The 24,125-nt window shown below is 24.6% G+C and overlaps 1 protein-coding gene across 2 annotated transcripts; it reads left to right on the top strand.

The window, feature by feature from the left end:
- The first annotated feature begins 617 nt into the window (after window positions 1-617).
- Window positions 618-3,177, top strand: LOC111277704 (thioredoxin F-type, chloroplastic-like). Of its 2 annotated transcripts, none has more exons than XM_022864117.2 (3): window positions 618-1,022; window positions 2,208-2,307; window positions 2,779-2,916. In XM_022864117.2, the coding sequence occupies exons 1-3, from the start codon at window positions 691-693 to the stop codon at window positions 2,839-2,841; spliced, it is 495 nt and encodes a 164-aa protein (XP_022719852.1). In that variant the 5' UTR covers window positions 618-690; the 3' UTR covers window positions 2,842-2,916. The 2 variants fall into 2 exon arrangements, with proteins under 2 accessions (XP_022719852.1, XP_022719851.1); XM_022864116.2 differs by having other exon boundaries at window positions 620-1,022; window positions 2,850-3,177.
- Window positions 3,178-24,125: the final 20,948 nt, after the last annotated feature.

Genomic DNA, 24,125 nt, shown 5'->3' with positions numbered 1-24,125 from the left:
ATGTTTTCTTCATTTAAATTACTTAATAGAGCTTATTAGTAAAGAAGTTTACGGACCAGGACCGATCCATTTAAACTCATATTATCCATGTTATTTATTCTAAAATTAAATTAATAAAAAATTATTTTATAATAAAACATTTCCACGGAAGCTTAAAAATCCTTACTCAAGACGGCTATTAAGTAAGTATTAACCAACCGGTGAAAGGATCTACTCGTTTAGCAATTTAATTGAAACTTTAAATATTATATATATATATATATCTGTATATTCATCCTCTTATTTATGTGGCCATTGTAAGCTTTGGAATCCATAAAAATCAATTAAATGACAAAAAACACCCCCACTTATACATACTTCGGGAAGTTCAGGTTAAATATGCGACGTCTAATATCGTCATTTCACCTCCAAAATGAAATCCTCCTCATCTTTCACTGTCGCTGCTCGCCCAAATCCTACACCTCTCATTATCCTACCAAAATTTCTCTATATGACCAAAATACCCTCATATAATCATTAGAATTCTCAATTTGCAGGGGTAAAATCGTTTTTATGCTCCAAAATAAAATATCTCCGTGGTTTTCTATAAATTCACTCTTTCCTTCCCCCCCGCAACTCACTGCTTTTTCCAGCCACAGGAATTTGTTTTAATTTTTCCATTTTTTTTTCAAATTTTCATATTTCTCAAATATGTTGCTCCTCCAACTTTCCGTCTCTCCTCCGTCGGCCGGTCGTTCTTCGTCGTCACTATCATGCACCGAGGCACACCCAACCGCCGCCTTCTGTAGAGTTTCTTCCACTTCAAAATCCTGCTTCTTATTAGAATCGTCGTCGTTAAAGACCGTTAAATCCATTTCGAGAACTAAGAATAATAAACGTAACGGCGCTGTCTTAAAGGTGAGGTCGAGCTTGGACACGGCAGCAACGGTGGGAAAGGTGACGGAGGTTACAAAGGACACCTTCTGGCCCATCGTTAACGCCGCCGGGGATAAAACCGTCGTCCTCGACATGTACACTCAATGGTACGTATACAAATACATGTACCTTGACTGTTGTTTCTACTTAGACGTATATTACGTTATACGTAGGTATTCCGTTAGTGTGATGTAAGAATTTAGTTGAGGTCGTGTTTGCGGTTGGCTATTTTACTAACTTTTGTAGTTTGTTCTTACTTAAAAAAAAACAAATCTAAATTTTTGGAAAATAAATTTTGGGGACTAGGGAAATGCATTAAAGTTCAACCAGTTGAAAAGTTTCATTTTGGTCCTTAACTTGTCTCCATTCTTTTTACTTAAATTCCAAACCTCTTGTAATTCAATAGTTTTAATTGGATCATTTATTGGATGGATGGATGGATAATTCCATTAAAATGGACAGATATGTCTATGTGAGAGATGACTTTTGTTTTCTTTTTTACAAAAATGCGGCAGTCTAGGAATATTGAGTGCGATTGGCCTATAATTCTTTTTATTACCATCTTACAATTAGTTAAAATAAAGAATTATATAGGTTTCACTAGTCTATATAAAATGTTGATAGGCTCTGCGCAATTGCAATTATGAATTGCGATCCTTAATTGTAGATGATATACTGAGTATAGGGACACTTCCATTCCCTTTTATTTTGGGGAAGGAGTGGAATTAGGCTCTTGGAGCCAAGGATACTTCCATTGATAATTGAACCAAATGTAAAGCTTACACTGAATTTCACCCCTCAAAGTAACGGAGAATATGTTTCATGCATTATTATAAGTTGTAAGATGCGTCAACTGTAACATAGAAGATGTTCTTTTAATAAAACTAGTAACTGATTAAGATCTAATAACAAGCTGGGCATTGGATAAAATGAGTGGAAGGATATAGATTGATTAATTGATTGAGTTGCCAGAGAACAGTGATTCGCTATAGCAAATGAAAAAGCAGTTAAGTTAGATATTATGCTGAAGAACTGAGGAAAGTTTTTATATCTGAATATTTTAAGTAATTTTTTTGGCTTTTAAATTGAGTGGAATATAAAGAAATTGATGCATTTGCTCATTCCCAAGGCTTAGTTGAATCGACATACAAACATTTTGCAATTCAACCAGAAGATTTAGGTTAAGATTTGCGCCATTACTTGCCCAAGCCGGAAAAACTGGTTTTGGGATTTATGGATTCTAAATTCTAGATGCATCAAATTTATTTACGTAACTTGTATGAATGTTTTAGGTGTGGTCCTTGCAAAGTGATAGCTCCCAGGTTTCAAGAATTGTCTGAGAAGTATCTTGATGTTGTCTTTCTAAAGCTTGATTGCAATCAAGAAAACAAGGTATGAAAATATAATTCCAATTCAATTAGTTATCTCAACTGTTTGAGGATGTGTAAATCATGTGGGTTTCAATGACTTAGCAACCACATAGTGTTTTAAAGGGAGACAATGTTTCTGTCATGGTCTTTTTTATTATGGTACTAAAAAACGAGACTTGCAATCATCTAGTTGCACATAGGCTGGACAATTCATGTATCTGTATTGTGTTTTTGTCTGTCCAACACATGTAAAACATGAAAATTATCGTTTCAAATTCATGTTGACATGTCAAACACAAAATGCATTTTTTGTTTTAGCCAAACTCATATACAATTCTTGTTAAAATTTTAAATTGTATCATTTTCTTATCTTATTTTTTATCGTTTTATTATCATATCATTATATTGTATTTAAAATTCCCAGATTTAGTTATGCATATAGCATAACTTTGCAGATGAATAAAAGCATGAACTTATTCGAACTGATCAACAGAAATGCACACAAACACACTCTAGGAAACATTCTCAAACTCTCACACGACGGATTTTGCAATGATTTGGCAGCCATTGGCAAAGGAGCTTGGCATAAGGGTGGTTCCCACTTTCAAGATTCTGAAGCACAAGAAAATTGTAAAGGAGGTTACAGGAGCCAAATTGGAAGACCTGGTTCTTGCCATCGATACTGTTAGGTCCACCTAATTTTCTTCCCAATCTTTCACTTGTAAAATATTCCCATCGAAGATAACCATACCTGCTTTAAAATGATTATCGTACTTGTGTGTATCCATTCCATGGGATGGTGCCCAATCGTTCAAATGGAAAGGGGACACCGGATGTCTGTAACTGCAACTTGCTTATTGGGCTTAATACATACCTTCGTATTTCAGTTTATTGGGAGAGGACGAGTAAATGTAAAGAAAACCAAGAAACTATCAGCTAGGGATGGTAATGGGTTGCCCGGGGAGGGGTGGGGTGTTTCACCTCAAATTCAATCGATTTTATATTTATAATATTTGAATTTAATTTGATCGATAAAATTTTTTATATCAAATCTGATTTGATTTATCATTATATTAAATTAATCAGATTCATTTAAAATTAATAAAATATTATTTTTAAATATAAAATAATTTTTAAAATATAAATATAAACTTAAATAAATATATAAATATATATAATTAAATAAATAATAAAAAATATTTATATATAGATGAGGTTGGAGTAGGTTTCTCTAAAATTTGATTTTACTTTTTTTATTATTCGATTTGATTCATAATTTGATTTAAAAAAAAAAAATTAATCTTATAAAATTGAATTGGATCAAAACTTGATGGATTCAGATTGAATTATCATTTTTATTTGATTTTATTTTATATTTATAATATTTAAATTTGATTCAATTGATAATTTTTTTATATGGAATTTGTCTTGATTCGTTGTTATATAAAATTGATCAGATTCAATCTTAAATTAATAATATATTATTTTTAAATATAAATATATATAATTAAATAAATAAATAAAATTTTATACATATATATAGGGTCGGGTGGATTTTCTTAAAATTTGATCTTACTTTTTTTATTACCCGATTTGATTTATAATTCAATTTAAAAAAAAATAATCATATACAATCGAGTTGAATCAGAACTCAATGAATTTAGACTGAATTACCTTCCCTGTTACGAGCTTGTTAGCATTTTGTTCTCGGTGTTAGCTTAAAATTTCTAAGGTTCATGATTTTTCATATGGGTGAGTATTCATCAATTCAATCGGCATGATGAAAAATCCAAAATCGAATTAATCCATCCGATAGAAAAATCAAAATCAATCAATCTATTTTTAATAATTGAAGATAATCAAACTAAAATTAATAATTGAAGATAATCAAACTAAAATAGAACGATTGGTTTTATCAAAAAATTAAAAATTTTCATTATTTTTTTTGCATTTTGAACAATAATTTTGTAACATATTTCAACCAATAAAATTCATTTTATAATTTTATCTTAATGTCATATTTGTTATTCTTAAAATATAAATAAAAATATTTATATATATATATATATTTAAATCATATAAATATATTTAAAAAAAGTAAGAGTTTATCTATATTAATGTAACTCTTTTTTTTTATATATTTGAATCACAATTAAATTCATAACTCATTTAAATCAAAATAATATTTTTAAATTTAGTAATTTTGATTAAAAATTTTAAAAAATACATTAGTGTAAATTAATTTTTTCTCTTTAAAAATTATTAAAAAAATAATTAATTCAATCGATTTGATTTATTAATTTTAGATATAAAAAATCGACCAAATTAATCATTAAACCATTTTCTTTAACTAATCATTACCGAAATCAAATGAATCAAATTGATTTGATCAAATTTAATTAGTTTCTATCAATCATGTCGGTTAAACTGATTTTTGCTCACTCTTACTTTTTCGTAACATTTCCAAATGTTTATTGCAATGATTCTGAGGTGCGTCACTTGACTGAAATAATAATTTTAGTATTGAAAATGTAACTAAAACACAAAATAAAAAGATAAGTAACAATTATGAAAATGTATGGAGAAAATAAAAAAATAATACAAAGTGGTACTTTAAAATTTTCATACCTAAAGGAAGAGTGGGATTGCTTATCCCTCGTTAAAAAAAAAAAAAAAAAAAAAGTTAAAGAAATTTTTAAATATTTGCAAGTAGCGATCTCTAAAAAAAAACTCGTTATATATATATTTTTTTATTTTTTTATTTTTTATTCATCATCTAACTTTTGGTTTTATTATTATCTATTTACATGAGTTTGTCAACTTATGGTTTATGGTCCATCCACCCCTTTATAATATCATTTCCTAATATTGCACAATGATTAGAAATCTTGATCGGACTGACCGGTTCAACAAATTAAATCGAGAATTGATAGGATTTCTTGTCAAAATACAGATACATATCATATACAATATTTTTATTACAATACTAAAATAATTAATTATAATAAAAACCGTGTAAAAGTTTACCATTTAAAAATATAAGTTCTATATAATTTTGTTATAAACCTTACACAATACTAAATTATAATTAATTAATTACACTACAATAATTATAAACTATATGTTACTGCCAAATACATGTATTAAATCGAGATTTTGACTCTTGAGAACCGAAAAAAAAATGTGGAAAAAAGGTCTAGAATCAAAAACTGGTTAAACCAAATTTTATAAGTTTTTTTTTTTTTCAACCCAATTTGAAATGGATCCTTAAAATGCAAAGAAATTATATATGCAAGCCCAATGTCATTAACTATACATTTATATTATACATGATAATTTATATTTCTGTATCGTGTTTCATGTTATATTTGGCACATGTAATTACATAAATTATTAAAATATAAATACGATATAAATTATAAAATGTATTTAAATCTTAAATACGAACATGACATATTTATTATACGTGTTACATGTTACACGACATGATTAATATAAATAACACTGATAACACTAATATACATGAATAAACATGAATAACATTGATATATAAGAATAAATATGAATAACACTAATATACATGAATAAATAGGAGCTACATATCATCAAACATCATATCCAATTCAAGGCATATCAATCTACTAGCTTTAAAGTAATCAAAAAATAACAATTATTTATAAGTGACAATTTAATAGCATTGTATCATGTAATATAAAATAAATTATTTAATTTTTTTATCATTAGACATATTATTTAGAATATGCATTATTTTTAATTTCAAATGTATATTCTCTTATTTTAACTCTTATAATTTAAAATAATCGTACATCATAATTCATGTTATTAAGATGACAATATAATTTCTTATCATTATAAATGTTATTTATTATCATTAAAATATATTATTGTATATTTATATGATTTGGATTTGCTTTACTTTATCAATGATTATATTGTTGGATGTTACTTGTTATTAACAATTAAGAGTATATTTGTCCTTCTAAATTCTTTTTTAATAAAAAAACTATTTTTTTAGCTTTATTATAAAAATTTACAAAGAACAATATATATTTAATATGTAAAAATGTATATATTATATATACATTACTAATATAAAAAATACTTGCTTATTTAAAAATATAAAAAATTGATATCCGTTTAATATGCATTTAACATATATTATATATTATTTAAATTTTAATGTATACATTATTAATGTAACAATTATAAATTTATACATAACTATATTAATTTTTAGTACTAAATCCAAAATGATAAACTATTAAAGATTAAATAATAAAATAATGATGTATTGTACTAATATTATTATTTATATTGTATTTATATTATTAATATAAAAATAATTTTATAATAATTATTAAATCAGTATCATAATTAAATGTTTAAAATAATTTTTATATAGTATATTAAATAGCTAATTAGGTATCATAATTAAAAAATTAAAAATTAAAATAACTTGCATATGTTTATATTACATTAAAATAAATATAAAAAATTATGTTAACTATGTTTTCATGTCGTGTCGTCTCACATATCAAATATGTTTCTATGTGACACATTTTATTTAAACATATTTTTTGTATTTTATATGTATTTAAATGTATCAACATAAATAAGACACGAATTGTGTCGTATATATGTTTAGACATGTCGATACATATAAGACACAAATTGTATCATGTCGAAATTTATGTTGACACAAATAAATATAAAACATGTTTTTTAAAACACATTGTTTTTTGCATGTCATTTTAGTAACGTATTACTATATCGTATCTGAAATTGTCAAGTTTAACATTTATTTTGAAACTTAGGGCACCTTTTTTTTTCTCCTTTTTTTTCTTCACTTCTAACTTTTTTCTTTCATTCTTTCCTTGTATTCCAACTACTACTGCTTACCTCCTATGTCTTTTGCTTGCTCATTTGCTACTTTATTGTTCTCATCTGGAACACTTTAACTCTTTAAGACTTCAACTTTAAAAGCCATTTATGCTTTATTCTTTACTTTTTTAACCTTTGATTCTTCAATTTGGGCATATTCATATTCACATTCTTTACTCTTTAGCTCTTTTTTTTTTCTTTCAATGCATCAAGGCCTAATTCAGTTTTTTGATGTGGTTGAAAAAATTTTGGGTTGGAAAAATGTGTTTAAAAGTGGTGAGAAAAATATGTTTAAAATTTTAAGTGTTTGGCATTGTTGTGAACAAATGTTATGATGAATTGAAATGTCCAAAAAAATATATACATAAAATAATAAAAATTTAGAGATATAAGGATAATAAAATTATAACTGATGCAAAGTATCTTTTTGCCAGCTTTACCTTAGAAGATCAATCATTTTACTTCAAAATTTAAATTTTGATCGTTAGAGACTAGAAATCAATCCTTCTAAAGAGGGTATCGATCCTTTTATATGAGATGTAGACATTTTATTTTATCCATAATAATTTTGATATGATTACTTTCAAGGTTTTGATCCATTAATATTATGAGCTAGTAAAATGCTAACTGAGCTTTAGTTAGCTTATTTAAAATTGAATTTGTTTTGGTGTAGGTTTGAAGCCCGAGATAAGGAGTTCAATTTTATTTATTTTATTTATATTATATTATATTATATTTTTTTGTTATTTAAAAAATTAAAAAATCATAAAAATTTAAATTAAAAAAGAAAACAAAAATTGAATTTACAAAAAAAGGATAAATCAGAAATCTTAGGCTCTTCTGAAGATTATCAAGCAAATAACATGAACAAATCCCTTTAAAATAAAAATTTTGTTATGATATGGAATTTTATCATTAAGACTTTGTTTTCATTTAGAGTTTCATTTTCACCAAAACAAACTCCTTATAAAATCATCAACAATCAACACCAAATGGGATATCAACACAATCCTAAACAAAAATAGATACTAAAAAATCAGTCAAAGAAATTTAGGTACTTGGTTGTTTTGTTATGGGTTTCGAGTTTTATAGGGCATCTAGATTATACGGAGACAATTCAATAAGGGGGAACAATTAAAAAAAGATGATTTATTCACAAATACACAAGAATCATAGCTAATACAATACACAATTCACAAAATTTTGGCCAACAATTTGACTTTTAGGTTAAATGGTAATCTAAGAGGAGAGGTGAATTTGACTTTTTCAAAATTTTTTCAAATAGTGATTTCAAAATAATTGAATAAAAAATTAAAATCAATATCAAATATATGCAAATGACAACAATTAATATATCTTGAGGTAAATATAATCAACAATGAAAATAAAGAGATAGGGATAGAAAAATCAAACACAAAAATTTATAGAAGTTTGGTCTTTCTCCACAAGGCACTTACGTCTTTTTTCTTGGTTGTCCACACCAAGACTTCTATCTACTAATCTTGAATTGAAAATATAACCCTATCCTTTTCTCTCTAAGGCTTAAGAGAAAAACTTCTACTCATTGTAGTATTTTACCCAATCTCACTACAAAGCTCTCAATATGATACCTTACCTCTTGCTCTTTTCTTCTTTTATATATATAGAACAACCTTTTTAAGGCTAGGTGTTTGCTAAGTTTAAGTACAAAGAGATGATTAATGAACAGCAAATATGATTTGGATACAATAAATACAAAGATATAGACTTTAAAATTCTTAAACTCTTGATTTCTTTAAGAGAATGAATAAATGACTTATTTGATCTTGCTCTCTTAATTTATTAACCTTCTTAGTGTGTTGGAATGCCCCATTTGTAGAGGAATTAAGAAATTAGCTGCTAGGAATGCTTGGGAAATGAAAACACATTATTTTCTCCTTTGAAACTAGCAGTTGGAGCTTGTTTGGGATGAATAGATCAATTGGTTTTGATAAAGGATTGATTGGTTCTTGAATTTCACTTAATTTTTGGTCGTTTCAGCTTAAGGATCGATTGGTTTTGGTACCTGATCAATTAGGTCAGCTAGTTCTAGATACTGAATGATTTTGGATGAATAGTGACATTGGTTGTATATTGTTTTGCACTTTACTCACTAATTTGATCATATCTTGAGTTATACAATTTCAAGTCAAAACCATTTGAAAATTTAGAAACTAGACTTAAAGGGCTTTCTATACATATAAAATTCATTATCTAATTCATTGTATTAAAATTATAGTGAATTTTCAAATTTATCCCTTAAGCAGTTTTTAGACAATTGCATAGTGCTTAATAAAAATTCAAATTTTTTTTAAAAAAATTTAAATTTAAATTTTGTTTGATCCATTAGAAAGTGACTAAAAGTGCTTTCCAACCACATAAAATTCAAATATTAAAATTTTGTGAATTAATAAAAAAATAAAATAACTTAATGTTAGAAAACTTTATTCTTGTAAAACAACTTTCTTAAGTTAATCTATTTCTCAAAACTAATATTATCCAAATTATATTGAGTCCAAAATGAATAAATTTACTTTAAAAATAACAATTAGACTTTAATTTAAGCTCAAATAAATAATGTTTAAAGATAATTTTGATTTGAGAAATAAGAAAACATAAAGAAAGGTTTGTTTAAACTTTGAAATCATATTATTTATTTAGTATCAAAATAATAAAACTTAATAACATGTACTAAATAATTTTTTTTTAAAATCTTGATCAAGCTGATTTCATTTAATGTTTTTTGTCATTTCAAAGTAAAGATCAATTCAAGGCTAACAATCTCCATTTTTTTGATATGATAAATTTTAAAGATAAATTTGTTTGATAAAAAACTCCCTTTTAAGACATTTAAAATTTTTTGAAAAATATTTTAAAAAACTCTCTTAAACTTTGCATGACAAAACTCCCCTTCAATTAGTACATTTTAATCCAACATAACTCAACAAATATATGTTAGCCTAATATATTGTTATAACATATAGATCCGTAAGTCTATAGCTAGACTTAATAAATAGAGTCATCACCAATCTTTTTTAGATAGGTGTGATTAGTCACCTAAAGAATCTATCCTTTTAAGGATCTCCTAAGCTTGACTAAAGGTCCCTAAAATAATAGGTTAAAGTTTGCTAACTAGAATAGGGTTCGAGAGTTCGGTTACATATGAGAAACGTTTAGCACCCCCACATGCCCATACGCAGGATTATACTATTTTATTTTAAATTTATCATAAGGTCTTAACTCTAATGGTTTTATTTTTCTATTAAATATTGAAAATAATTCATAAGATTCTTCCATCAATCTGGTAGAATTCTTAAAAGTATTTTCTCACCTTATGAGTATTTAATAATCCCATTTATTTTCTTGAAAATGCTCTATTGTCGAAAAAAAAAAGGTTTAATTATTATTATTTTGTTGAAAATACATTTAATTATTTCACAATTTGAGCCAAATTAAAAATATCTTCTCTTTCAAAATTTTAAAATTCTCCATAATTTAGGCCTATTTAGAAATTTTTTTTTTCCCTTTTGGAAAGAAAATAATATGACAATTATTTATTTTGAAATTTCATTTAAATTTTTCCACCATTTGGGACAAATTTAAAGAAATTTCTCACCTAGAGATTTGTTAAAAAATTTACCATTTAAAATTTTTAAGATTCTCATCATTGGATAATTGTCAAATATTTTCAATCAAAATTTTTATTTAGAAAAGAATACAATTGCTTTTATTGAAATTTCATTTAAATTATTTCAACATTTGGGACAAATTTAAAAATATTTCTCACCTATATATTTCTTAAAAAATTTATAATTTAAAATTTCTAAGAATCTCATGATAGGGTAACTAGTATATAATTCCAAAAATTTTATTAATATATTTTTTTTATTTTTTAAATTAAAAATAAATATTAATTATTGTTATTGAAATTTTATCTAAATTACTTCACTATTTGATCAAATTTAGAGAAAATTTCTCATCTAAAAATTTTATAAAAATTTACCATTTGAAATTTCTAAAAATTTCATCATTGTATAATTATTATTTATTCTCAATTAATATATTTTATTAATGTTTTATTTCATTTATCATTATTTTTTTAATCTTAAATAATGAAAACCATAAAACAAAGTGAATAAATAAACAATTATGCATAAAACAAATGAATAAGCAATCAATTAAAGAATAAAAAAAAAAGAACAAGTACCAAACACTTAAAAGAATTTATAAAACAAAAAAAAAAAAGCTAAATAAAAATAAGTAAAAGTAGCAAAGTTGACGTAAGCCTTTAGGAAGAAATTCCACCAAACCAATGTACTAGCTTATCACGTGACCTTTGTCTTTAGGCACCATGTATCTTCATCCCCATTTTATTTCTTGTACTTTTTAGCCAAACTAGTAAGATCAATGTCTCCTTAATCTGCAACAACTTTAAAATATTCCTTCATGAACCATAGATCACTACCTTCGAAATAGCCTTTTTAGCTTCGCTTTTTTCCTTTCTTTTTCTCTAGAATCCTTTTTAGATCAACCACCCCAGATTTTCAACCTTCGACTGGTTTCAATCAATGTTGCCACTGTGCACCATCGCCAACTATCAAAGACTGTCTCTGGTTTCAGCTGAATGTTTTCTTTATTTCACTGTTGATTTCTTGTGTGTATTTTCTTGCTTTCTATATGTTTCTGTTTCTACTCTGTCCTATTGTTGTGTTTTTGATCTGTGATTTGTGTGTGGTCTCAGCCTTTGTGTAAGCATGTATTTATAAGGTTTCAAATTTGAGAACCATAAACCATAAAGGATTTCAATCATTTCTAAGTTTTAACTCCAAATTTTAATCCAACTTAAACTCCTTATACAATTTCACACAAACCCAACACCTATTTTTTCGTTTTTCTCATTTTCTATTTTTTATTATTTTTATCTTTTTATTAATAGAATTAATCCACATAGACCCTTAGACAGATTGAGGTGTCTACATGTATCAAATAAGTACAATTAAATATATGCATGTCAAGCACAAACAAATTTATCTATATGATATTTATCTCCCTTTTTGTCATAGTAAAAAGGCATAAGCATATTAGTGAGCAAATAAACACAAAAAGACATCATAACAAATATATTCATGAAATATTTCTCCTTCTTTTTATTTAAGCTCTTTATACCAAATGTTAAAGCTCATATACCAATTTCTATGAGCATACAAGAAGATATATTTATAAACTCTCTCACTTTTTGTCATAGCAAAAGAAAGAGAGATCAATTCAAAATATAGGACAAAATACTTGATACCAATAATATCAAGAGTATTTTGAATGTATGTAATCAAATGTAATATGCATAATGAAGTTCACACACATGAATTTAAGTACAAAAGCATAAGTGCATACAATTTAAACGTTAGAGTACAAAATCATTCATTCAACCTAGCCACATGAAATTTATGAGCAAAAAGATAATAAATGATATGCTACTTACTCATAAATCAAGTTATCATAAGATATGCTTAGAACTTAAAACATCAATAGCAATTAAGTATAAAGTCAAGCACATGCATACAAGCTCATACCAATTGTTAAGAATACCAATTGTTAAGAATACCAATTGTTAAAGATATATTATCACAAAGCATACCAATTGTTATCACAAAATAAATTAAGCAAAATTGTATTCTAAGATTTCTCATTTTTTTCAAAATATGGATTAATTAATTTAAGGTACACACAATTTTGCATGAAAGGTATAAGTTATATCAAAGATAGACATATAAATAAGTATCCATAAAAGTTCAAAAATTCTTTAGAAATTTTGATGCCAATTGTTAACGATTATTAGGTATTTTGCTCACAAACTTTCGAGGATCACAATGTATTTCAAGCATATGAAAAGTTCAATCAATACATGCATAATAGCATTCTTTCATAAACATATTTTATCCAAAACAAATATTCAATCATCATGTTATGGCAAAGAATTATACAAGCATGATGTTTCAAACATGATAAACACATATGCTATAGCAAAGATATAATGAAAGTATAATTATTCAAATATATTCTTATTTATTTCAATGCATAGCAATGAACTTAATCTAAACATATGCAAGTATCTAAATATATGTTTTAATCAAAATTATACAAGCATATGTAAAAATATTTGAAATCACATATAGCAATATACCAATAAAGATACAAATATTTAGACATAATATGGTATAAGCTATTTCAAAAATCTTAATCAACAAACATGTTCAAAGAAATCAATCAATTTAACTCATATCCATATTCAAGGATTCATACATTGATCAAATATTCATGCATTTAAACTATCAATCTTATTAAAGCAATTAAGAACTAGGCATGAATATTAATCAAAGTGAATTAATCAATCTAAGCTTTGAATAATGTTAAAACATATTCTATCAAGTAGCATGGTGACTAATTTGTACAATGTGTTTATATATTTAACCACAAAGTCATATATTTGCACATATCACAGCAAGCATGTTTATGTATTCAAACTCATACATTATAGGCATAAAGTCAATATATTTACCTCCATCATTTTCAAGCTTTGTTGTGCTCATTTGGCTTTGAATTCTCTAGTCCACTTCATTTAAGCAAAACTAGGCTTGATTGATGATGATGATGATATGCTTTGCTTGCTATACTTAAAATTTCAAAAATGTAAGCTCATTTATGCTCATTTCAAGTTCTCCTAACATAGATTTAGACAATATTTCGAACAAAGAAATGTTTATTAATAGCTTCAAGAATATCAATTGATAAAAATTATATCAATTGTTAGAAAATAAAATTTATATTTAAGTCATAATAAGGAAAAGAAAATTTTATCATTAAACATAATTGCTAAAAGCAAAGGAGATATAAACTTAAACTAAATGCCATATATCAAATTAAATATCATAAATCACAAGAATGGCACAAAAGCTAAAGTTCTCATGTAATGTGCAAAAGTCAATTTGTGAAAATAATAAACACAAAGAAAACATATTCAATATTCAAAATTATTCAATAAATCATAAAAAAATATGTTAAAAGCCATATAGAAATTAAAAAGTTCAAAGAAGACATATGTATTGTCCAAATATATTCAAGAAAATTTCATCACAAAAACATAAAATGTTTACACAAATTATAGGCCATAATGGACAATGACTCAAGGTAAAAATAAGCTTCATAAGAAAATCATTCATTTAAGTCATGTTCTAATCATATGAACTCTAGGCATAAAAATTCAAATATCAAGTAAAGCTAAATTATATTTAGCATACACTTAACAAGAACAATGGATGAACCAATAATATATTTAACTTAAAATCAAGTAGTTCATTGTGCATCAAATTTAAAAGCAAAAATAAAAAAATAAGTCAATTAAGCATAAAATAAGCATATTTCAAAAATTAAGAAATAAACAATTTAAGCATTTTCAAATCAAGCATTTTGACCACATGAGCATTGCATCAAAAAATAATTTCATCCATATATGTATATGAGATTTATGAAAGTAATAAAATTAAATTTCAAATATGAGAAATAATAAATTCAAGTATTGAAAGAAAATTCCCAATTTTAGAGTAAATACTTATTCCAATGTAGCATTTAAAAACATAATCAAATAAATATTCATAATGCATACACTTTTTAATTTTAAAAAAATAATTTTTTCAAAAAAATAATTAAAAATTTTAAGACCAAAGTCAAAATTGAAAGTTAAAGCTCAAAAGTCAAATAGTCAAACAAGTGTAACATAAGCTTGGTACATGTGATTCCAACCCATTTGAATAGCCAAAACTTAATTTGGTCATTTGCTAGAATCAATCAATTACTTCCATGAAGAGATAAATCCTATCATTTAGTTGATTGATCCCCTAGGTAGGGTGATCAATCCTTTCTTATGATTTTTAAGTGCATTTTGCTTTTGACTAAAAAATCAATTGATCCCTTAAAAAGATTATCAATCTCTTTTTCTACTAGAGCAATAAAACAATGAAAAATTATAGCTTTTTGATTCCAAATCCGAGATTTTGATGTCTTTAGTCAAAAATAAAATTTAAACATGTTAAAAACATCATTTTAGACTTGTAGAAATAAGGCATTTAGATTAAAAACATTTTAAAGTAAAATTTTTGCTTGATTTTGCAAATGTTCTAACTTTACCCCTTTTTGCAACTTAAGTATGAAAATGTATTTGGACAAAATTTATGCATTGAAACCACTTCAAAAAAGTTTGAAATGATCAAATAAATATGATAAAAGCACAAATATTCAACAAATGCATGTATTTCAAATTTTTAATGATCCAAACCTCATTTATGCATGAATATTGCCAAGAACGCCTTGAAATATTAAACCTTTCTTACTTTCATTCAAAAGACTTTGGAACAAGTTTGTAAACATTTTTTATAAATAAGAAAACTTGTTTGAGTCATAAAACATGTGCAATATGAACAAAATTTTCAAGCCTTATATTATTCCAACATTAATATATACCACACAAAATGCTTTAAGATCATGAAAATAATTTTTGTAGCACTAAACTCATGTAAGCAAATTTATTTATGCAAAACAAAATAGGATAAATCATTCAAAGCTTAATATATCTAAATTTTGATTTTTGACATTTTAAAGCTCATTTTTGCTTGAAAAAGACCTTGAAAAATCTCATAACTAGTTAAGTTTACTTTTAACCATCTTGAACCATTCAAACAAGTTTCAAATGGCAAAACAAAGTTGTTCAAGTCATAATTGGCCTTAGAAACAAGGAAATCAAAAAGTAAACTCTTATACCCCATATTTCCTTGAAAAAGACTACTAAGATGAGCAAAAATGTTAGAAATATATTTTAAGCTCTTCAAACCATTTAGAAAAGTTTTATATCACAATTTGAAAAATGTTTAAATGGTTTTTATGCCAAAAAATGTTCAAAAACAAGATTTGATCTTTTAAGTTCTAAAAACCTTTGAAGTTTACATGTAATAGTATGAAAAATAAAAACTAATGCAAGTTATTAAGTTTCTTTGTTTGAGCAAGTTTAAAATATTGAATACAAGATATTCAAATTCATTTTACACTTAAAAATTTGCTAAAATAAAATTTTATATTTTAAAGATTTAACTTTAGCATAAATCATTTTCAAAGCAAAACATATAAATTCAAAATCATTAAACTTTGAATTCTCCTCCTAAATTTGTGCATAAATATAAAAATGATAAAGCGTATAAATCACACACACAAGAAATATAACATCAATATTAACCATTTAAAGCAACAACTATACACAAATGGTTTTTAAAATAAGTATAAACATATCTTAAGTAATTAACAATTAAAATCAAGTTTAGCAATCATATGACAATTTACACTCAGTATTCAATCAAGAATAGACAACCAATTTTAAATTCATAAAAGTTTAGATGTTATCCATCTCCATTGTATGTCTAGAGTTTTATTCTTCAAAAGCACATTGTAACTCCTTGCTCTAGTATACTTACAAGAGATATTTTTCATTTGATATTTGTTACCCAAATTGCTTTGGGTCCTTCAGAGTTAGTGGCCAAGTCTCTAGTTCCTTTTGGAAATCATATTTGCTTAATTCTAAATGAAACTTTTCTCTTTATAGGATAAGTATGTGTAGAATGACCATAAAAATAATCAAACTTACATTTAATCATTTTAGTACTTAAACTCCTATTTAAAAGCTGTTATTTTTCATTCATAAAAACTTCAAACTTTTTTCTCAATTCTAAATTCTCTTTTTCTAACATTTCATTTCTCTTTTGGCAAGTTTCAAAATTCATTTTCAATTTATCATTTTTTTTTCCAAATCATTCTTTGTATTTATCAAGAAATCATTTTCAATATTTAATTTTGAAATCATTTTCTTGTATTTCATTCTCATTGACTCAAATTTTATAACTAACTCATCAAAGGCATCTTGTAATTAATCAAAAGCATATGAATTTGAATGAATTAAGTTAGAGGTTACCTTAGGCTCTTCAAGAGACATGAAATATGATACATTTTGATTGAAAATTTATCTTTCATGTAGCTCATTCAACTTGTTTAAAGATGAACAATTTGAGATTAAGTTAAATTTATAGGAGTCAAGAGCTCCATAGAGTAAGCATTTGGCCTTGACATCATCCATTACATGTTTAAAATAGTTTGTATCATTTGAAGGAATTCCAAGCCCTTTTTTCTATCACATCCCAAACTTTAAAATTTTGGGCCATTATGAACATTTTCATCCTCATTCGCCATTCGTAAAAATCATATTTATCGAACTTAGGAGCTTTAAGGATTACTTCACCATTTTGAAGCCTAAATTAAGCCATAGAATCTTTACTCAAGGTGGTTAAACCTATAAAAAGATACCAAAGCTTTGATATCAATTGTTAACTTTTTAGGTGCGATGGTGATCCAATAGTGGGTGAGTTGAATTTTTTTAAATTCTTTTAAAAAATGATTTCAAAATAATTGAATTAAAAATTAAAATTAATATCAAAATATGATGCAAATGACAACAATTGATTTATCTTAAAGTAAATATAATCAATAATGAAAATATGAGATAGGGATCAAGAAATCAAATATAAAGATTTATATATGTTCGGTCTTTTTTTACAAGGCACCTACATCTTTTCTTTTTAGTTGCCCATACCAAGACTTCAATACACTAATTTTGAATTGAAAATACAACCCTATCTTTTTCTCTCTGAGGCTTAAGATAGAAACCTCTATCTTTTTGTAGTATTTTATCCAATTTCACTACAAAGCTTTTAAAAGAATATCACACCTCTTGCTTTCTTCTCTCTTTATATATAAAAGGTAATTTTGTAAACAATAGAATAATCTCTTTAAAACTAGGTGTTTGCTAAGTTTAAGTACAAGAAGATGATGAATGAACAACAACTATGATTTGGATATGATAAATACAAAGATATTAGCTTTAAAACTCTAAAACTCTTGATTTTTTTGAAAGAATGAATATATGACTTGCTTGATTTTGCTTTCTTGATTCATCAACCTTCTTGGTGTGTTAGAATGCCCAATTTATAGAGAAATTGAGGAACTAGCCATTTGGAATGCTTAAAAAATGAAAACACATGATTTTCTCCTTTGAAACTAGTCGTTAGAGCTTGTTTAGGATGGAGAGATAGATTGATTTTTGAATTTCACTCAATTTTTGATAGTTATAGGTGAAAAGATCGATTGGTTTTAGTACTTGATCGATTGGGCCAGCTAGATTTTGGATACTGAATGATTTTGGATAAAGAGTGCCATTGGTTGTCTCTTATTTTGTACTTTACTAACTAATTTGATCATATCTTGAATTATACAACTTCAAATTGAAAACCATTTGAAGATTTAGAAACTAGACTTAAAGGGCTTTCTATCTTTATAAAATTCATTATCTAATTCACTGTATTTGAATTATAATAAATTTTCAAAACTACCCAATTGTGCAGTTTTTAAATATTAAAACTTTGTCAATTAATATAAAAAATAAAACAAGTTTAATGTTGAAAAACCTTATTCTTGTAAAGCAACTTTCTTAAGTTAATCTATTTCTCAAAACCAATATTATCAAAATTATATTGAGTTTAAAATGAATAAATTCACTTTAAAAACAATAATTGGACTTTCATTTAAGCTTAAATAAATAATGTTTAAAGATAGTTTTAATTTGAGAAATAAGAAAACATACAAAAAAGATTTGTTTAAACTTTAAAAATCATATTATTTATTTAGTACCAAAATAATAAAACTTAAGAACATGTACTAAATAAATCTTTTTCAAAACCTTGATCAAGCTTATTTAGCTTAATGTTTTATCATTTCAAAATAAGGATCAATTCAAGGCTAACATACTTACTTATAGAGGTGGGAATTATAGATCTTGGTTTCCATAGGAATTCATTTAACCTTTCATAATTATGGTTTTTGACATTGTCAAAAGAATAAAAGATGATGAAATAAAATTTTTAGTTCCTTTTTAAGGAATTGACTAGGTTGAAAAAATTAATTGTCAAGTTATAAAAATGACTTGTGTTTCATGTTTACCAATTTCTTGATAGTTGTGGAAAATCTAAGTATTAAAATAAAGTGGATTATGATTCTTAAGGATGATGGTTCTAATATTAAAACTTAAGGATGGCACTAGCACTTATGTATCCTTTTTGTATGCTAGGTTGGCTTATGATAATTTAAAGATCATGATGTACATGTTTTAAAAAATTATAAAGTAGTTAATAGTTAACATTTAACATTAAACTATCCTATTTGCTACAATAAAAAGTAAGAACTTTATAGGTGCTAATGTTTACCTTTGCCAAGCTTTATATTTCTTCAATAGCTTCTTTCTTTTCCTTTCTCCAAGTTTCTAAATGTCTGAGATTTGATATGAACTGGGTAGGCTATTGTGAATTGTCTGAGATTTGGTATGACTTGTGTATGCTATTGTGAATAATGCATTCTTTTTTTTTATATGTTATTTTTTATTTCAATCATATTATTATCTCATCGTCTTTGAACTATTACTCCTTTATATTTAATTAAGATGATTGTGTGAAGTGCAAGTAAAAGTGGGGAAATAACTACAACTTCTTTTATTAGGTATATTTTTCTATGTTGAATGCTAAGTTGCAAATAAGGTTACTTATTTTTTTTGTGAACCAACGATGATAACAAACAAATAAGTCTTTAATGAATAAGTTTAATATTTCATCATCTTTAACTTCAACTAATGTAAATATTCAAAATATAAATAGCTATACAACTATTTATCTCTTATTTATTGTTTAATATTTCAATTATTGATACATAATTTTATTTTACTTTTGTAACTAAATTATAGGTATATAACTTTATTTTATTTTTGTGACAAAGTAAGGAGTTAAAATCTAATTACTACAATTTCAAAGCTCTAAAAGCTGATAGTTCTAGAACTTTTCATGTTAGTTGGAAATTTTTTTTTTGAAATTATCAAATCTCAGCTTTAGTTAATATTAAATTTGAAATTGGGTTGGAATAAGCATTACAAAATCAAATGTAAGGACATGACACTTACATCTTTAGAGTGTAGAGTACGATCACAATTAAATCATTTTGTCCATTTTTTATGATCTATAATACATTTTGATTAGGGGTGTAAATGATATATTAGTATTTGCAAACTACTTAGGTTTAATTTGAATAAAACTCGAATTCAGTTTGATTATTATCGAGTCAAACTCAAGCTCGAGTAGCTCAACTCATTGATTGAGTCGAGTTCAAGAATTCATATACCTAACTCAGGTAGTTTGCGAGTATAATTGAGTTTTTATATTTAAATATATTTTTATTATTTTAATTAATAAAATATATTGAACTCAAGCTTGAGCTCAAATATAAATAATTGAACTTTTATCGAATATAAGAATCAAATTTATCTTTACATATTAATTGAGCATAACTGAATGAATTTGAGTAGCTCAAGCTTGAGTTAAAAAAATAAAACTCGATTAATTTTAAATCAAGTTTCGAGTTTCGAATTTTAAATTAAATTCGAGCTTCGAATTTTAAATTAAATTCGAGCTTAAGCTTAATACTTAATCGGTTCAAACTCAGATCAATTACACCTCTAATCCTGACTATAAAAAGATGAATCAACAACCATTAAAAAAAACAAAAGATAAAAAATTTTGCTTACGTACTTGTGGATTATAATCATTAGTGTACTCCATCAGTCACTTCAACCTTGTGTGCAAGTCTCTGTGAATTTGGGATTGCAAAAAAAATGATCCGATTTGCTTATTATTAATTAGATATAGGCAATGGTGAATGTCAATAATAATGGTGAATTTTTGAAAAGGGTTTTTGAAAATTTAAATTGATAAAAATTAACAGAAAGATGACGGGTAAGATAATAAAATTTTAAGCGATTTTAAGCCAACGAAAGAGAAGTTTTTTGGGGTTTGAAGCTGGTAGGTTTTAGGTTTACGTCTAGGTTTTTCTTAGTTAATTTTGAAAAATTCAACCCATGTGAAGAAAAAATCAAGAGGATTTTAAAATATATTTTAAAAAAAATATAAAGACTTATCCAAAAAAGTAATAAATTTTAAAATTTTTTTTTATAGTTTAACCAAAACTAAATTGAGCAAAGATCGTTTGAGGACAAATATCATGTTTTGAATCTTAATGATCAATTAGTTTGACCTAAACCACATAGTTTATTTATGGTGTTTAACCAAATTTTTTTAGGTAAAATTGAAAGATATTATTTTTTCAGTCACATATATATGCTGCTGCAATTTTAATTTTATTTGATATCTTTTATAATTATTTTAGATTCTCCATTAATATTACTTTACTCGAAACATCAAATTAAGAGATTTAAAGTGTAGATAAAAAATTCTTGTAATGATAATTTGCTAACATGAATGCATATAACTAAAAAACCATAGCAGCAGTATTATAAAACTGTATTATTTTTAATTGTATTTTTTCATTCTTTTTTAATTTCATTTAAATTTAAATAAGCTTTATAGACTTTTCATGATTTATTTAACTTTACGGGGAATGCCACAACAATCGAAATAAGCATTGCGTTTCGATGCTTGAGTCAAAACTAATCCACGTCATTTAACTTTTCAAATTCAAAACCGGCAACTCACAATTATAAGTAGCCTTACTTCATTTAAAAATAAAATAAAATTTTTAGAGGAATGCTAGGAACCCTTCTTTGAACATAGCTTTTTGAATCTCGAACATAGAAGAAACCATGTCATCTAGTTTTTTAAGCTAAAAACTTGTCACCGGATGTGTGTTTTAGTGCTTTACTCCTCAAAGTTGTGTACAAAGATTAAAATGTCCTTATCATGTTATGTTGGTTTCAATCTTTTTTTTTTAATCCAAAAACTTTTATCTAATCATGATTAGTTTTATTTTAACATTTTTTAAAATAAAAAGGCCACTCATTCATTTTGCTTAATTTTTTTATTACACAAAAAATAAATATAATATTATTGATATTTTTTCATTCAAGATATTTTTTTAATCACTTCAAAATCTTTTTTTTTAATCAAACATTCAATGATCTATAAATTCAAGATAAATAATTAAACAAAACCATGAAAGTGAAGTTTAGACTCCATTTATTATGCAAAAAATAAATTTCCAAAAATAATTTTTAAAAAATATTTACATTTTTTGAATTGAAAGAAATTTTTTATTATTTGAATGAGTTAATAAAAAATATTTTCCTTATTTAGTTGTTTTTTGAAAAAATCTTTTTTTTTCAAATAATATTAATATAACTATTAAAATATTAAAAATTATTTATGATTAAAATATATTGAAATTATTCATTATTAAAATCATTAAACTTAAAAAATAATTATATTTTAACAATAATATTTAATATTACAATATTATGTTAATATAAAAAATACTTAAAATAAAACTATTTATTATTCTTTATATTATTTATTAGTATATTATAATATTATTTATTAATAATATATTATTTATTCATATACTATAATAATATTTATTAATTAAATTAATAATATTTATTATTATTTTATTTATCAATATAATTTTATTTATTAATAGATTATAATATTATTTCTAATTATTTTTATTAATATATTATATTAATAGTATATTATTTATTCATAGAATATTATTTATTAATTGTAATATAATATTATTTATTTATTAATATAATATTATTTACAAGTAAAATTATACTTAAAAGTATTAATAAATATTTATACTTATAGATGGTTCTTTTTTGAAAAATGATCAGTTTTCAAATTCGTAAGACAATTTTTAAAAAAATATCTTATTTTTCATTAATCAGTAAGTCATTTTTTGTTGATCAGTTAGTTTTCTATCAAACAAATATTTGAAAATACAAAAATTATTTTTCAAAAATCATTTTTCACGAAACAAATAGAATCTTAAAAAAATTAAAGAACGTCACAAACTATCATAAATTTTGTACTAAAAAATTTTCAAACTATAAATTTAATTCTCAGTTTTTTAATTTATCAAACAATACCTCACTTAAAATGTAAAAAACAAATGAATCAAATAATAGAAAAAATATTAATACAATATTAAAGCACACCTATTTTACAAAAATAAAAAAAATCATTTTACTCTTAAATTATATTCTTCAAAATAACTTATAATAAATAATTTTTTAATTAAATTTTGTAAAGGGGATTGGAATAAAAAGCTTATAGTATTTAAAACAAGATCTCAACAAAAATATATGCCTATTAATTATTTTTCATTTAAAAATTATAATAAAAATTTATTACTTCTACTTAATCAATTACTCATAAAATATGTTTTCAATAAAATTATAAAAGAATTTTAAATTATTCTAAACAAACTTATCATTTATAATTATCAATCATGCATAATCATGAATTAAATTATCTATGATTTACGAAAATAATATATGAAAATATTTTTATAATATGGTGGAAATTTATGTAATGTTTTGTAGTAATTATATAATTGTAAAATTATAATAAAAATAATTGTAAATAAAATGTTATTTTTTTTTAGAAAAAAATCATAATCTAAAGAAATTAAAATATAATTACAAGCTTGGGAGATTGACTTTAAGTTATACAATCACATATTTTTTTATTATATATAAATGTAGATGGGAGAATGAATATTATTTTTAATTATAAATTATATTTTTATTATATATAAATATAATATTTATTAAATGAATCTTTTAAATTAAAATTTTAAATAATAAATTTATTAATATAATATATAATTAATAAATAAAAGTTGTTTTCACATGGAAGCAATCAGTTGTTTTTTTTAATTTTTTTTAATTTTTTATTGGGAGGTTGGTGGGTTGGTACATGGCGGTATCCCGACTCA

This window comes from Durio zibethinus, chromosome 7, assembly GCF_047325235.1.
Source record: "Durio zibethinus cultivar Kanyao isolate XHJ-2024 chromosome 7, ASM4732523v1, whole genome shotgun sequence".
NCBI lineage: Eukaryota > Viridiplantae > Streptophyta > Magnoliopsida > Malvales > Malvaceae > Durio > Durio zibethinus.
The sequence above is the reverse complement of the archived record's forward strand: the minus strand, read 5'-3'. Positions and strand labels throughout refer to the sequence as shown.

What these genes read in the sequence shown, in the direction of transcription:
- LOC111277704 (XM_022864116.2), top strand. Translation starts at nt 691, where the DNA reads ATGTTGCTCCTCCAACTTTCCGTCTCTCCTCCGTCGGCCGGTCGTTCT. An exon ending in CTCGACATGTACACTCAATG is followed by an intron (nt 1,023 to 2,207) that starts GTACGTATACAA and finishes TGAATGTTTTAG; the next exon opens with GTGTGGTCCTTGCAAAGTGA. An exon ending in ATTGCAATCAAGAAAACAAG is followed by an intron (nt 2,308 to 2,849) that starts GTATGAAAATAT and finishes ATGATTTGGCAG; the next exon opens with CCATTGGCAAAGGAGCTTGG.